The sequence below is a fragment of the Erpetoichthys calabaricus genome, chromosome 18 (assembly GCF_900747795.2).
Source record: "Erpetoichthys calabaricus chromosome 18, fErpCal1.3, whole genome shotgun sequence".
Lineage (NCBI taxonomy): Eukaryota > Metazoa > Chordata > Cladistia > Polypteriformes > Polypteridae > Erpetoichthys > Erpetoichthys calabaricus.
The window spans coordinates 19,381,892-19,395,762 of record NC_041411.2 but is presented as its reverse complement, the minus strand read 5'-3'; the positions used below and the strand labels follow the sequence as shown (position 1 = coordinate 19,395,762).

At 46.5% G+C, this 13,871-nt stretch overlaps 2 protein-coding genes across 3 annotated transcripts in view; both read left to right on the top strand.

Annotated features, from left to right (window-relative positions):
* si:dkey-215k6.1 (transmembrane protein 132C) overlaps nucleotides 1-2,370 on the top strand; it is a 410,128-nt gene extending 407,758 nt beyond the window's left edge. For both annotated transcript variants that reach the window (XM_028823992.2, XM_028823994.2), the window contains exon 9: nucleotides 666-2,370. In XM_028823992.2, the coding sequence (XP_028679825.1) occupies nucleotides 666-1,832 (1,167 nt within the window). In that variant the 3' untranslated portion in view covers nucleotides 1,833-2,370. The remainder of the gene's footprint in view (nucleotides 1-665) is intronic.
* ypel1 (yippee-like 1) overlaps nucleotides 1-13,871 on the top strand; it is a 1,016,165-nt gene that overhangs the window by 825,724 nt on the left and 176,570 nt on the right. The gene's annotated exons all lie outside the window — the stretch shown is intronic.

Sequence of the window (13,871 nt, the reverse complement as noted above, 5' to 3'; positions counted from 1 at the left end):
AAAAAAGGGAGAATGAAAGGGTAACAAGAATCCTAGTCAGGGGCAAACCAGGTCATAACTGAGTCAATGTCAGAGGCCAAAGGAGTTCAGTGCTAGCACCAGGCCTACTTTTGATTTTTGATTAATCGCCGAGGGGCTGCATGCACTTAAATAAAGAAACTAACTGCACTAACCAAGTTTGAATCCAACCGAGAGATAATGCAGGAGCTTCTGTCGCTGTGTTTACGCCTCACTGCCGCTAATGTTACTGACGTGACGAACGGATTCATTGGATGCAAATCCTGGTCATGAAAACAAAAGACACATTGAACCTAAACACAGACACGAGGAGCGATGGTTATTATGACAAGTCATCTGGTTTTGCCCCCGCCGCCTGGTCTTCTCAGTTGCTTGCACACTGCTACTCCAAAGCCTGTGACGTTCATCCCTGCGCGTAGACCACTTCTGCCAGTGCTGTTGCTCTGTGCCGACTGGCTGAGTCCCGGGCTCGATCCAAATGCTCTTCTTTCTTTTCTCGTGGAAAGCCCGAGGGAGTGTATTGATTCGCTTCTCATCAGAGTGCCTCAGTAGCTCCTTAGTGATTTTGTTCATTACTGAAGGACAATGACACCTGTGATGCTTCCAGCTTTATGTTCTCTTTTTTGTTTTCTCTTTATGTCTTGCAGGAAGCTATCATTAGTGCCTGGATTCAGTTTAGTGATGGGTCTGTGACACCACTCAATATTTACGAGTCCAAAGACTTCATGCTTAGTGCAACCTCCCTGGACGAAGCAATCGTCACTGTTTATCAGGACTCTTTCAAGTGGCCAGTTATAATAGCAGAGGGTGAGGGCCAGGGGCCACTGGTGAAGGTGGAGATGGTCATCAGCGAATCCTGCCAGAAGTCAAAGAGAAAAAGTGTTCTTGCTGTGGGAAATGCCAGTGTTAGAGTCAAATTTGCCCAAGGAAACGTAGATGAGAAGGGAGCAGGAGCTGAGAGCAGCAAGGCTGTGAACAACCAGGAGACGAACGGGAGCGACCGCAAGCAGCATGATCTGACTGCTTCAGATATCTGGAAATACAACAGTGCCGCTTCTGATCGTGAGGAAGGAGCCATGAGGAAGATCACCAGCACCACAAAAACTATGGTCACAAACCGCTCTGAGGGGGGGAAGCTGACCGAAGAGGAGGTGCAGCTGCAGAACATCCCACTGGACTTCACCAACTTCCCAGCTCAAGTTGACTTGCCTGGTGGTAACCCCGAAAGTGATCTTTCTCAGGCTCCACGTGGACTGACTGATCTGGAAATAGGAATGTATGCTTTGTTGGGCGTTTTCTGCTTGGCCATTCTGGTCTTCCTTATCAACTGCATCACCTTTGCTCTGAAATACAGACACAAGCAAGTGCCAGCGACCGAACAGGGGAACATGAACCACTCCCATGACTGGGTCTGGCTCGGCAATGAAGCGGAGCTCCTTCAACACCACATGGACCTTTCACCCCAGCAAGATGAATGTACCACCGTCATAGACAGGGGCGAGGGTTACGAAGAAAGCAAATTCTTACTTAACGGCGGCTGCCAGAAAAATATTCAGGGCCAGATTCACAGGTCAGCAGAGCCCGGATGCAATGGCAAAGATCTCAAGATCGAACCCCTCAACTCACCCACCTCTAAACGGAAGCGTGTCAAATTCACTTCTTTTGCAACAATTCTCCCCGATGATGGTGGGCCATATACCAACTCGATTTTAATAGGCAACGAAGATGACATTAAGTGGGTATGCCAAGACATGGATCTCGGACAGTCAACTGAAATCAGGTCATATATGGAAAGGCTACAAGACAATCTGTAAAAAGGAAGCCGTGAAAAGGACAAGATACTAACTCACCTTTATGCCTTCGGTTGAGCGGGAGGGAGCAGTTTCTGAGTCAGCAATAGTAAGTTGTGACATGTGACATAAGTGCACTGACGGACAGACGTGGAGTCGTTTTATTTGGGTTTGGAAAGCATATGTAAAAACCAAGGTGCAGTCGGAATCTAAATGGCAGCTTAGAGGAAACATATTTTACAAATCACTGAACTTTAAAAGCGTGTAAATGAACAACTGGGCATAGTCTACAATATATGAGGACCAACTGTGACAAAGGCCAGCCGACCCGTCACACAGCAGTCCATCCAGACTCCATGTACTTTAGGGCGTTGAACAATTGAGCCCCACTGACAGCGACGCAGAACACACCATGGGGTTCGAGCTCCATTTTTAGTTGGTCATTATTACGGTTGATCTCCTTTTCTATTGTATGTACTTTTTACACAACCTGTGTATATGCTACTAAATATATGCACCAAAAATAATATGAATTAAACCGAAATCTGAAATTGGAGAATGATTGCAGAGCACAGTAATTTTTTTTTTGGTTCTATTAACGTGTCCGCACTTTTCCGATTCTGGGGCCCAAGCGGTGAGGTGTGCTGAGCACAGAAAGGCATCTTTACACCCTGGCATTGTGTGCCAGCACGGATCACAGTTACGAGTGTTCATGGGCAGGAAGCAAAACTGTGCGATGGACTGACTCACTGTCGAATTCTACAGATGCTCTTTGGGTTTTTTTTTGACTTTTTCACCCCACAACTGTTTCTGAAGGGTGCTCTTTCTATTGCATTTGTGTGCTTTTACTTTAGGATGATCCCCTTTCAATCTGCTTTAGTTTTGTGACACACCACCCTTTCCCACCTTACAACTCAGGTGAATACCTTAACAGACTGTACTAGTGTGCATTGTAGATTGTACGAATGTAAGATTTATTTATAAATATGATACACAAAGTGTTGTAAATAAAATTTGCTTCAAGATGCTTGTTAAAGAACAAGCTCCAGGTCTGTCCCATTCCTTTCTTCACAAGCTTGTCACCAGTACAGGCCACTTCAAACGCAGGCCGCAAAGACGACGTGAACATCAGCGCAGACCGCTTATGAATTATTGTATAATTACACACGGGGGCTCCATGTTAGGATATCTGACACGGCGTTAATCTGGGCCCATTTCCTAGGCGGGTGAGCAGCGAGGCCAACCTACCGCATCCGCGCTCCCTCGTCAATCAGAGCGTAATCAGGCCACTGTAAGAAATTACAGTTCAGTGCACCAGTTTGGGAAGGAAAGCCCATCTATACAAGAAATAAACAACACACTTGAGAAAATTCAGACATCGGGTAGAGCTCCAGAAGGCACTCTGCTGGCCGTTTCAAACGGCGTCTGTTTGACCCTCCTTAGTCCCTGCCAAGCAGACGGTTCATCAGAGATGACACACACACACACACACACTGCAGGACATCGAGATCAGCCAGCTACCTGTGCTAAACATGCCGGAGCAGGTCCTGACCGAGACCATTACTTCATAAACTACAGAGTGCCGGTAATCTGTGCTACTCTTGGCCTGCTTAGCCGCGTGTCTGGCGTTGAGTGAGTGTTACACACGTCTCGTGTGTTTGGCTGTTAAAGTGTCATTCTGGGCCTTTCTAAGGTGCGTGACACCACAACGGTCTCAGTTTCACAGTTCAAACACAGGTAAGTCACATGACTTGACCGTTGCAAGTCTCTCTCAGCAAGCCATTCATATGATCAGCTAGTAACGGCACACGACACTACGGCCCCTGGTTCATGCCATGACCGCCCTGGTGACCTGCTCTGATATTCTTTCCTTACGAGTTAAGTGTCTACTCACTTTGTACCTCGACTATCTGTGACTGTCGTTCTTGAGGTTTTGTCCTAAAACATGTCCTGTTCTGTAAGTTCTGTAACCGCAGGTCCTTTGATTGCTGGTGTCTGTTCCAGACGTGTCACGTTGTTAGGAGGTACCCTGAAATGTGCCTCACGTGTCCCAGCACACACCGGCTTGTATTTACCAATTCTGTCGGGTGGTTTTGGCCTTCTTGGCGCTGCTGTTCATGTCATTGTGCACATTCTGGTTTACTGGGGCTTGTTAGGTAACAGTAAAGACCCCAAGCTAATCATGTTATTATTTTACAGAGTGTCTGTACTTCTTACTGCTGTATCTGGCCATGTTTACCAGCAGGAAGAGCACCCACAGTGCAGAAGATGTGAAATCAAGGAGCTAAAAATGTACAGAAACAAGAGGCGGACAAACAGCACCTGAGGAACAAAGAGAAACCGTCTGTGCTGTTATGTCTTCAGTTCAAGTGTTAAAAAGCAATGCTAAATGGACATGGCGTGTTTTAGGTTGTTGACTGCGACTTCTCTGATATCTCAGACGATAAAGAAGGCTAATGGCTGATCTGAGACTACACTCACTGCCAGTAACAAGAGTGTGTGCAGGACTGCACAAGCAGATCTCTGCCTCATCGGGCTCACGGCCCTGCTTATGCGTCTCGTGCGAGTGGCAAACCAGCAAGCGTCAGCAGCTTCTGTGCGTGTTACGACTTCTGTAGAGCCATTAAAGGCATCTCTTTAGCCGGGAATAACATTTCTTTGTCAATCACCGGCCTCATCATTTTTCATTTTCTGCAATAAACCCGATTGTGACAAAGTCATCTATCTTGTGTAACCCAAAAAAAACAAAAGTTATAGTCAGAGAATTCCAAATGGCGCTGTTCAGGACAGCCACTTAATTCCCCAATCTTATTACCTGCAACATTTCTTTACATGGATAAACAGTATGGCAGCGTGCTCAGCTGCTCCAGTCTCACAGGAGGAGGACTGTGCTTTTCTATTTCATGGCTAACATATTTTCATAACGCTCTCCATTTCCATGGATGCCTGTGCCCTTCTCCAAACAGCCATGGCCCAGGTAGGCTAAGTGACACGCTGAGGAGTCCTGAGACTAGTCATCCTCTAAAAATGAGAAGACTGGCACAGCAGTCAGCCTCCAGGGAACAAGAGCTGGGATGGAAAAGAAGGAGGCCGAGTGTGAGGGCCACACGAGTCCCGCTCGGCTCTTAGCTGCTTTATGTTGTCTTACATGGCAATTACTTTACACCGGGGGCACAGACAAGTCAGACATGTGCCCCTGTGTTGGAACCTCAAGACTTTGGGGGGGGGGGGTTGGAAGAGGAAACAAGTGGCTAGGATGAACCTGGGGGGGGGGGGTATGGGGAGGGGTGCTCACATCAAGTGAAACAATAAATGACGACTTTGCTAAGTCAATGTCTCCACCATAACTGACTCAGAAATGAGTTCTTGTGCTGCCAACTCACTGTAGTACCACCGGCTGTCAAAGTAATAAATTCATGAATTTGTTTAACTTGTGCAAGAATTTCTGTGGGATAAAGGAGCCCTGGATACATCCTCCCTTTACTATAAGGTGCTGTATTATACGTGCAGCCCACCCCGCGCGTGTCCCACCTATAAGGTATCAGGCGCTCAGTAGCTGGGACTTAGCTGCTCCAGCTCACCCCACAGGTGCCACCTTGGATTGAGGATGCTGCGTTATCAGGAGACTTTGCTTTTGTTCACAGTTCCTTACACCAGGTGGCACTGAGATGGGCACAGTGCTGCCAACAACATCCAGATATGCTGTGACATTCAAAAGTTGTTCTGCTCAGACTGTGGCACCAGACAAGCACGACCCCCCCCTGCTCATTTGACCCCAAGTAGGGTGGATCTCTAGACTTGCAGTCTTCCCGTCAGCATGAATGAGCAGATTACATTGCATTAGACCGGGGTGGGCAGCGTCAGTCCTGAAAGGTGGCTGCAGGTTTTTGTTCCAACCCAGTTTCTTAATGAGAAGTCAGTTACTGCTGATGAAGTCCTTATTGCTCAAGTGATATTTTGATTCTTCATGTTGGTGGTCTCGCTTGTTAAGGTTCCTCACCATTAATTACTTGCTTCAATCTTAAACTGCTGCATTCAGTGTTTTTAATGGCTCCTCGTTTAGTAATTAGATGTAAAGACAAAGCAGTCAGCAGTTCACCATCTTGCTTGTTTCTATTTACATCTGTGTGTGTTCATCATGCACTGTTTGATTTAATAAAAAACTTAATAGAAAATGTGACAGACTGAAAATGAAACGTTTGGATGACATCCATGGAAAGGAAAAAATCTACGATATAAGAACCTTACATGGCAGACTAACAAGCCATAAAATTAAATAAAGTCGAGACTGGCAAGGATTGGTTTCTAATTAAGTAGCTGGGTTGGAATGAAAACCTGTAGCCACTGCAGCCCTCCAGGACGGACATTGCCCACCCCTGGATTAGATCAACCTTACTGATCCCTTAGGGGAATTCAGAGTAGAAAGCAGGTGTCACCAGACCAGGTCCTGAGATTGGGCCATTAGCCACCATGTCCCATCTGTGATGAGGTGTGACCCGCTCTGTGCTGTGAGGTGGGCACTGCTGACCTGTCTGTCCATCTTGTCAAGCCCTGCCCGCCTCAAGTGTCCTCTTTCTGTCCACACATGTTGTGAACCATTTATGCAGCCTGGTCTGCAGCATTCAAAGCCCTTTAAATAATTCATGTTGCCTTCTGGAAGGGCAGCTAGACATAACAAAATGGACCATAAACAGAATAAAATCCTCACACTTTATCCACAAAGTATTAATAATAATAACCGAGTGTCTAATTGTATTCTTAAGAGTAAAAATGCTCATTTTTATATAGTGCCTTGAGTGCAAGTAACACCCAGTAAAACCCTTTGGCTGATGACCCTCTGGACAATCATCTTCAGATAAACTGCCAGCTCATTGCCTTTCATGTAGTTGTATTTCAGAGATGACCACATCGGTGCTCTAGTCCTCCTCCTCCTCCTCCTCCAGCGCTGGCTGCCATGGTGCCTATTAAGATAAACAGTCCCACACCTGCACATGAAGGATGTTTTCATGGCTTGTCTTGCTCCCTACAAGTGTGACTGAGACGGCACACACATATTCCACCACAAGTCATGCGACCGTGTGTGACGAACCCGTTTATCAGCGTCAGGAGCTCGACACGTGCCGCACACTTGGCCTTGGTTCTGTAACAGAGGAACAGCCAGAGCTCCCCAGGCAGGCTAGGATGTGCATTTCTGAAAGCCGACTGTTAACAGTGCGTCTGACTGGCACTTGGCTCATCGTGCTGCCCCATCTTCAGTAGTGTAGTTGAGTGGGGAGCATTGTCACCTGACAGGGCCAGGGTTTAAATCGCTAGCCTAGTGGGGCCTCGGGCTCTGTGGATGGAGTGGACTCTTCCTCTGTGGCCACCCCTGCGAGGTGTAGCTTAGTGCGATTCAGGACTGTAAAGTGTCCTCGTGTTAAGGAGGGTGCTCCTGCCTTGTGCTCAGTCATGTTGGCACAGGCCCTCATTCCATGAAACGGGCTCAGTGGACAAAGAAAGGCAGCAAGAGATGTTTACACTGCAGGAAAATGATCTTAAGGGAGCAGGCTGTGTATGCTTCGTTTTACAGACCGAGCCAAACTAACAGACACTGGGCTTCAGCGGACATCACAGAGACAGTCAAGGCTGCCTTGGGAGGTGCACAAGTGTCAATGTGGATGGCAAAGCTCCATACAAATGTAAAAATATGGCTCCTCACATGATTGTTGTCTTCCTTTCCAGCTGCAGTTTCATAATCTGAAGCCAGTGTCTGATGGCAGTCCTGCCCACGCCACGCGTTTCACTCTTTCTGAAGCAGCACTTTGGGCTTTACTTTAAAGTAGTCAATGGGCAAAGAAGCAGACGTAGCTACAGATGGGGCAGGTGCTCACCATGAAGTGGCTGCTTTAATACGAAATTCAAATCTCAAAACGCTTATTCATTGTACGTACGTCACCCACACCTGCATGTCTTCACCGACGGCTTTACACGGAAAACTGAAGGTGGCAGAATCCGATTTATTGGCCAAGTATGCACACATATAAGGAATCTGACTCCGGTTCTGGTGGCTCCCCAGTTATAAGAACATAATCGACAAGCACACAACAGTTAATCACACATCTGAGATAAACTAAAAACAAACACATACATACATACAGAGGGCAACTCGGTGCAGGAAACGCTGAAATAAAGACGGGGGACAAGCGTTAGCAATATGTGAAGAGTACCCTGGGATGCCAGCGGGGAAGAAACTGTTCTTGTATCTGTTTGTTAATCTGTAACGCCTGGCTGATGGAAGAAGTTTAAAAAGGCTGTGGCCTGGGTGTGAGGGGTCGGTGGTGATTTTCCAACCCGTTTCATGACTCTGGCATTACGCCAGTCCTGTAAGGTGGGCAGACTGGCACCAGTGATATTGTCGGCAGATGTGATTATTGGATGTTGTCTGTTCCTGTCACGTTTAGTCGCTGATCCAAACCACATTGTTATGGACAAGCTGAGCGCGGACTCAATGACTGCCGTGTTAAACTGAATCGGCAGCTCCGGTGAAAGGATGAATCTCCTCAGCCGTCGCAGGAAGAACAATTGCTGTTGTGCCCTTTTTATGATGGCTCCTACACTGGTCTCCCATTCCAAGTCCCGGGAGATTAGACATTAAACGTGAAGGTTTCACAGCGGTATTAAGTATGGAGAGAGGGGGGATAATATTGTGGGGACTCCCCTGAAGCCCACTGTCATCTCCGCAGTTCTGAGAGGGTTTAGCTCCAGAATGTTCTGAGCACACCAAAGGGCCAGCAGCTCAACCTCACGTCTGTATGGAGACTCGTCACCATTCCTGATGTACGTTTGACGGAGGGGTCCTTAGAGGTGCAGTCGTTAGTGTAAAGGGAGAAGAGCAGTGGGGGGGGGGGGGTGCCCGTGTTGATTGTACGATAACGAGATGTGAGTTTCCACTGCTGTCTCCTATTGGTCAGGAAATTGATGATCCACTGACAGGTGGAGGCAGGGAATTAAAGCTGGGTGAGTCTGGAGAGGAATGATCCATTCAAAGAGTGGCATGGATTAGCTACTAACTAAGAAATATGGCACGCTGAGACCACCGTGGTAACACTACGTACTGGGCCGTGGGCTCACGGGTCACATGACAAATGGCAGGATGAAAATGGAGATAAAACACTGCAGGAAACACAAAGAGAGTTCAGATGGGGCAGGTTTCCCAAAATCTGAATGGTGTCTGACTTTAACCCAAGATAGGCTATCAACCCTAATTCTGGGCAATCCTGTACTGGGATTACTGGGCTAGAAAATGAATGACTGCCTTAACTGAGTGCCTGCAAAGCCGTTCATCTCACTCATGCCAAGCTGATATGGATCTCGATTCAACCACTGAGTGAACATGTACGAAAATGACAACTGTGGGCATCATGTATGAAAACTGGCGAATGGCATGGCATGGCAGTTAGCGCTGCTACCTCTCAGCCGCACGGCCTTATGCCATTGTGGTTCCACGTGCTAACACTTTCCATACCAGTTTACCTTCTAAATCCATCCATCCATCCATTGTCCAACCTGCTGAATCCGAACACAGGGTCACGGGGGTCTGCTGGAGCCAATCCCAGCCAACACAGGGCACAAGGCAGGAAACAATCCTGGGCAGGGTGCCAACCCACCGCAGTACCTTCTAAATGCTTTCAATAAATCACAGCAAAACTCTTATACATCTTCACTTTAAAAAGAGGCCCTCTATATATAAATGTCTGACTAATTGTTGTCTCATCCCCAGGCCTTGGCCATACTGAAGTCAGTCCTCCTCCCGCAGTCTCGCTCACGCCTCCTCTGCTTAAACCAAGATGGCTCCACAGTCACCCTGACTCTCCTTGTTTCAGTCAGACGTCATTTGTCAGTTTTTAAAGATGCCCTCCTTGCACTTTGAGCTGTCAATGAGCACAAGACAAAGCTTGCAATGTGTCAGTGAATCGAGAAACAGGAGGGCAGCCAAGTGCATGCTGGACTCTAAACTAAAACTCTGAACTCTGCACACATGACAATGCAACTCCTACCTCCATCCCAGGCACGTAGCGGGCTCAATGAAGACCACTAAACAGGCAGCCTTGAGGTCTGTGTGCCATGTGTGACGTCTGGACTGCTCTGGTCACTCTCATACCGCCAGGACTGTGTGGTCCTTCCTCTGGGCCACCTCAGTTGTGACATGAACATGTCTGCACACAGCTAACCTCACCCATCTCTCCATCTTACAAACCTGCTTGCCCTAAGCCGGGTCGCGAGAAGCTGCAGCGGGCGTAAGGGAGGAACAATCCCTGGGCAGGATGCGAGGGTAAACACACAAACACGCACACACACACATATACACACACACATATATACAAACACGCACACACACACACACACTAGGGCCAGTTTCCCTGTCACCTATCCTCCTAACCTTCACTTCTTTGGACTGTGGGTGGAAACGGGAAGAACATGCAGAACTCTATGCAGGAGCACCCAGGGGGCGAACCCCGATCTCCCACCACGACTGCGCCAACATACTACCTGCTAAACTGGTCTTTTAACTTAAATGAATTCTCTTTATGAAGTGTGACTGGGCCTGAAAACATTGTCACAAGACTCCCAGGTACAGTCATGGCTGAAATTATCGGCACCCCTGGAATTTTCCCAGAAAATGCACCATTTCTCCCAGAATATTGTTGCAGTTACAAATGTTTTTGTATACATGTTTATTTTGTATATACACGTTTATTTCCTTTATGTGCATTGGAACAACACAGAAAAACAGAGTAATAAAATCCATATCTGACATGATGTCACACAGAACTCCAAAAATGGGCTGGACAGAATTACACCTCCCACCCCTCGCTAGATCAGACACCTTGACTGTTATTGTCATGATGGCCGAAGTCGTCATGGTTTGTTCACCATGGTGCCCACCCTTCACACTACAATGTGCCCACGACCAGATGCACAGCCCATTTATTTAGACGTGTGGCCAAGGCAGAGAGTTCTGACTACATGACATGGCTGTCTCCTCAGGTAATGCTGATTATCTGATACTACTAAGTAAAAATAAAAAGGTAAATAATGGCTGAGGAATGTTAACCACATGCTACACCCCCCACCACAACAAATTCAACTAAAGTAACATAAATTAAAAAAAAGAAAAAACCTGTAGCCTGCCCTGTACTAGATGGTGCCATTTCGGTCAGTAGCAGAGGACAGTCTCGGCACGCCATACCTCAGGTTTAACAGGACCACCAGGAGGGTGGGCTCACAGTTTTTCATCATCAAATTATTCTCGACTTTGCAAGTCGCCATCTGTCTGCACAAGTGATCCCTGAACAAGGTTTTGTAAATCGCCACAGTCGCCTTTATGCCACCAAAACCAAAATAAATAATTTTTGCTGTCTAGTGAGCCCCAAAAGATGAAGTCACTCCTTTTAGTTTACTGCTTTAAGCAAATTAAAATGGCTGTATGTGGGACCGAAGTAACTGAATGATGCACAGGAAAGCAAAAAAATACGGCCTTCTCACGGCCCATGACAGGAGTGGTGGCACTAAGGAACTGAGCTTTTGAACCCCTAAAAATAATTCTAGTTGACACTTCAAGTCTTAAATGGATTCCTCTAACTGTGTCCATAACGTCTGTAGAAACGTGTAAAGGAAAATGGCGTCTACTGTGTGTAAAGCTGCAGTGTCACAAATGATACAACTCAGTCTTCTATAAGCACATTACTGACGAGGTCTGAATTGCCCTGTGACTGAGTGGGACTGACCGACGGAGGCACCACTATCGATGTCATGCATCTTCAGACCCCCTTTGTCTGGTTGTGTACCGCTGGTCAAGTTTGATTTTGTGCCACATTCTTGAGCCTGACTCTGCCATTTCACAGTAAGTATAATCCTCACGGTCCACTGGTATAAAAGCATGAAAGGTCTTGGCTTTGACATCCACATTGTTCTAATTGTGCCACCTAAGATCACAAGTTGGAATTCCTAGTAAATATCAAGCACACAAAAGGGGAAACCGTGGTTCCACAAAATGTAATGTAACATTCTCGAACTCACTTCATTCAAGTCACATTTGCTGAAGTCTGTCCAGTCAGCACTGACCACAATGCAAGAACCAGTCATGGACAGAACACCAGTCCATCACAGGCACCACTCACACTGGGCCCAATATGGAATCATCAGCAGCCAGAGAAGCCAAGCTAACTGCCCAGCACCAGTAAGTGGCCACTGGATTCACCCCCAGCGCTGACCACTGCTCTGTCAGGCCAGCTTCACCAGCAAATCTCTACAGGCACCGCATTCTTTATTCCTTCCTCCTTATATTTTAATGCCAGTGTTACCCAAACCTGAAAAGCGAAGTACAGATAAGGAAGATTTGTAACTTCATAGCCAACAATAAACTCTGATCCTTCATACAAAATGGATTTCATTTCCTCCAATGCATTTCATAGCTTTGACTAAACACACGTTTCCTGTCATGAGGTCTGCTCTCTTCTGTACAAGCGCCCCAGATGAGAGTGTGTGTGTGTGTGTGTGTGTGTGTGTGAGAGACGCATCAGTCCACGCATCTCCACACAGGGAGCAATGGGCATAAAGGAGAAACTGGCAGGTCACCAGCCACACTCCCTCATGCAAAGTCAGTCCAGAGGTAAAAATGAGCCTGAGCAGCATATTTTACGGGATGTGGACAACATGAAGCAAATCCACTTTATTTATTTTCATTTGCAAAGCACAGATATTTCAAACAATTACATGAGAATGATTTTATGATCATTTATATTTAATTATCACCTGACAGAGAAGGTCTGTCCTCCGCTCAGTTTCCAGAGGCCTGATGTGTGTTACGTACACCAAACACACTCGCCCTCTTCAGGGTGGTAAGGCCATCCCAGTAGCGCTAGGCATGAGACGGAAAACAGAAACACACAATGTAGGACAGAGATGGAAAGAAGCCACCACACATACTCGGCTCAAAGTATGACATTTTTGGAGCTCTGACTACCTGCCAAATATTATAACTGCGTACATGGAGAGGCAGAGACAGGCAGCCATGGCCCTCCTGCTCCTGCCCTCTCCTCCACCCTACACCTTCCTTGCTTGTCCACAGATGAACAGCTCAGAAGCTGAACTCGCTCAGTAAAAGACTTCAGACACTTTAGAAAGTTAAAAAAAAAAAACACTGCCCACTAGGAAAAACGGATGGAGATATGGAAAATGTTCAAAAGGTTTACTGAGTGGCACTTGAAGCCAAATGTAAATTCATTTTTTACCACATACATAATTTCCACTTGTCTATTCCGATCAAAGACTACTGCAGCAGCCCCTAAAATGAAACAAAAACTGCTTTCATTCAACTTCTAAACATAGCCTGTACAAAGAAATATACAAATAAACACAAACACCTATCAGGCTTTTTCAAAGTCTCATCATTTCATTTGAAATGACTTGCACAGTCTGTTTCTTGTAATTTCGTTTCGGGACATGCAACATGTAAGAGAAAAGCAGAAGATCCCGAGCGCGTCCACACAAAGTGGTGCGTTTACTGTGCACCTTAATGTGAGAACGCGCCTCGTGTCGGACACATCCCGTACCTCACAGGCTTCACTTGGAAACTGAATAATCGCTGCAAGTCTCCATACAAATCACCACCACACATCAAAAGAGGGGAGTGTGTTCAGCTTCTTATACGTGGGGACAGTCTTAAGGCAAACAGTCACCCATTCTTCCCAAACACATCTGTTTCAATATCAGATTACAGTCGGCCATCATCTGTCAGCAGCTTTAGGCCTGTGCCAGCAACCACCCCTTGCCAGGATTAGGGCTATGAGATCTAAAGTCGCTATTCAAATATAATTCAAAGGTATTATGAATGTAGGGAAAAGTCAAGCAAAATGACACCTTTTATTGGCTAACTAAAAACATTACAATATGTAAGCTTTCGAGGCAACTCAGGCCTCTTCTTCAGGCAAGATGTAATGACAAGGGGCCTGAGTTCCCTTGAAAGCTTGCATATTGTAATCTTTTTAGTTAGCCAATAAAAGGTGTCATTTTGCTTGGCTT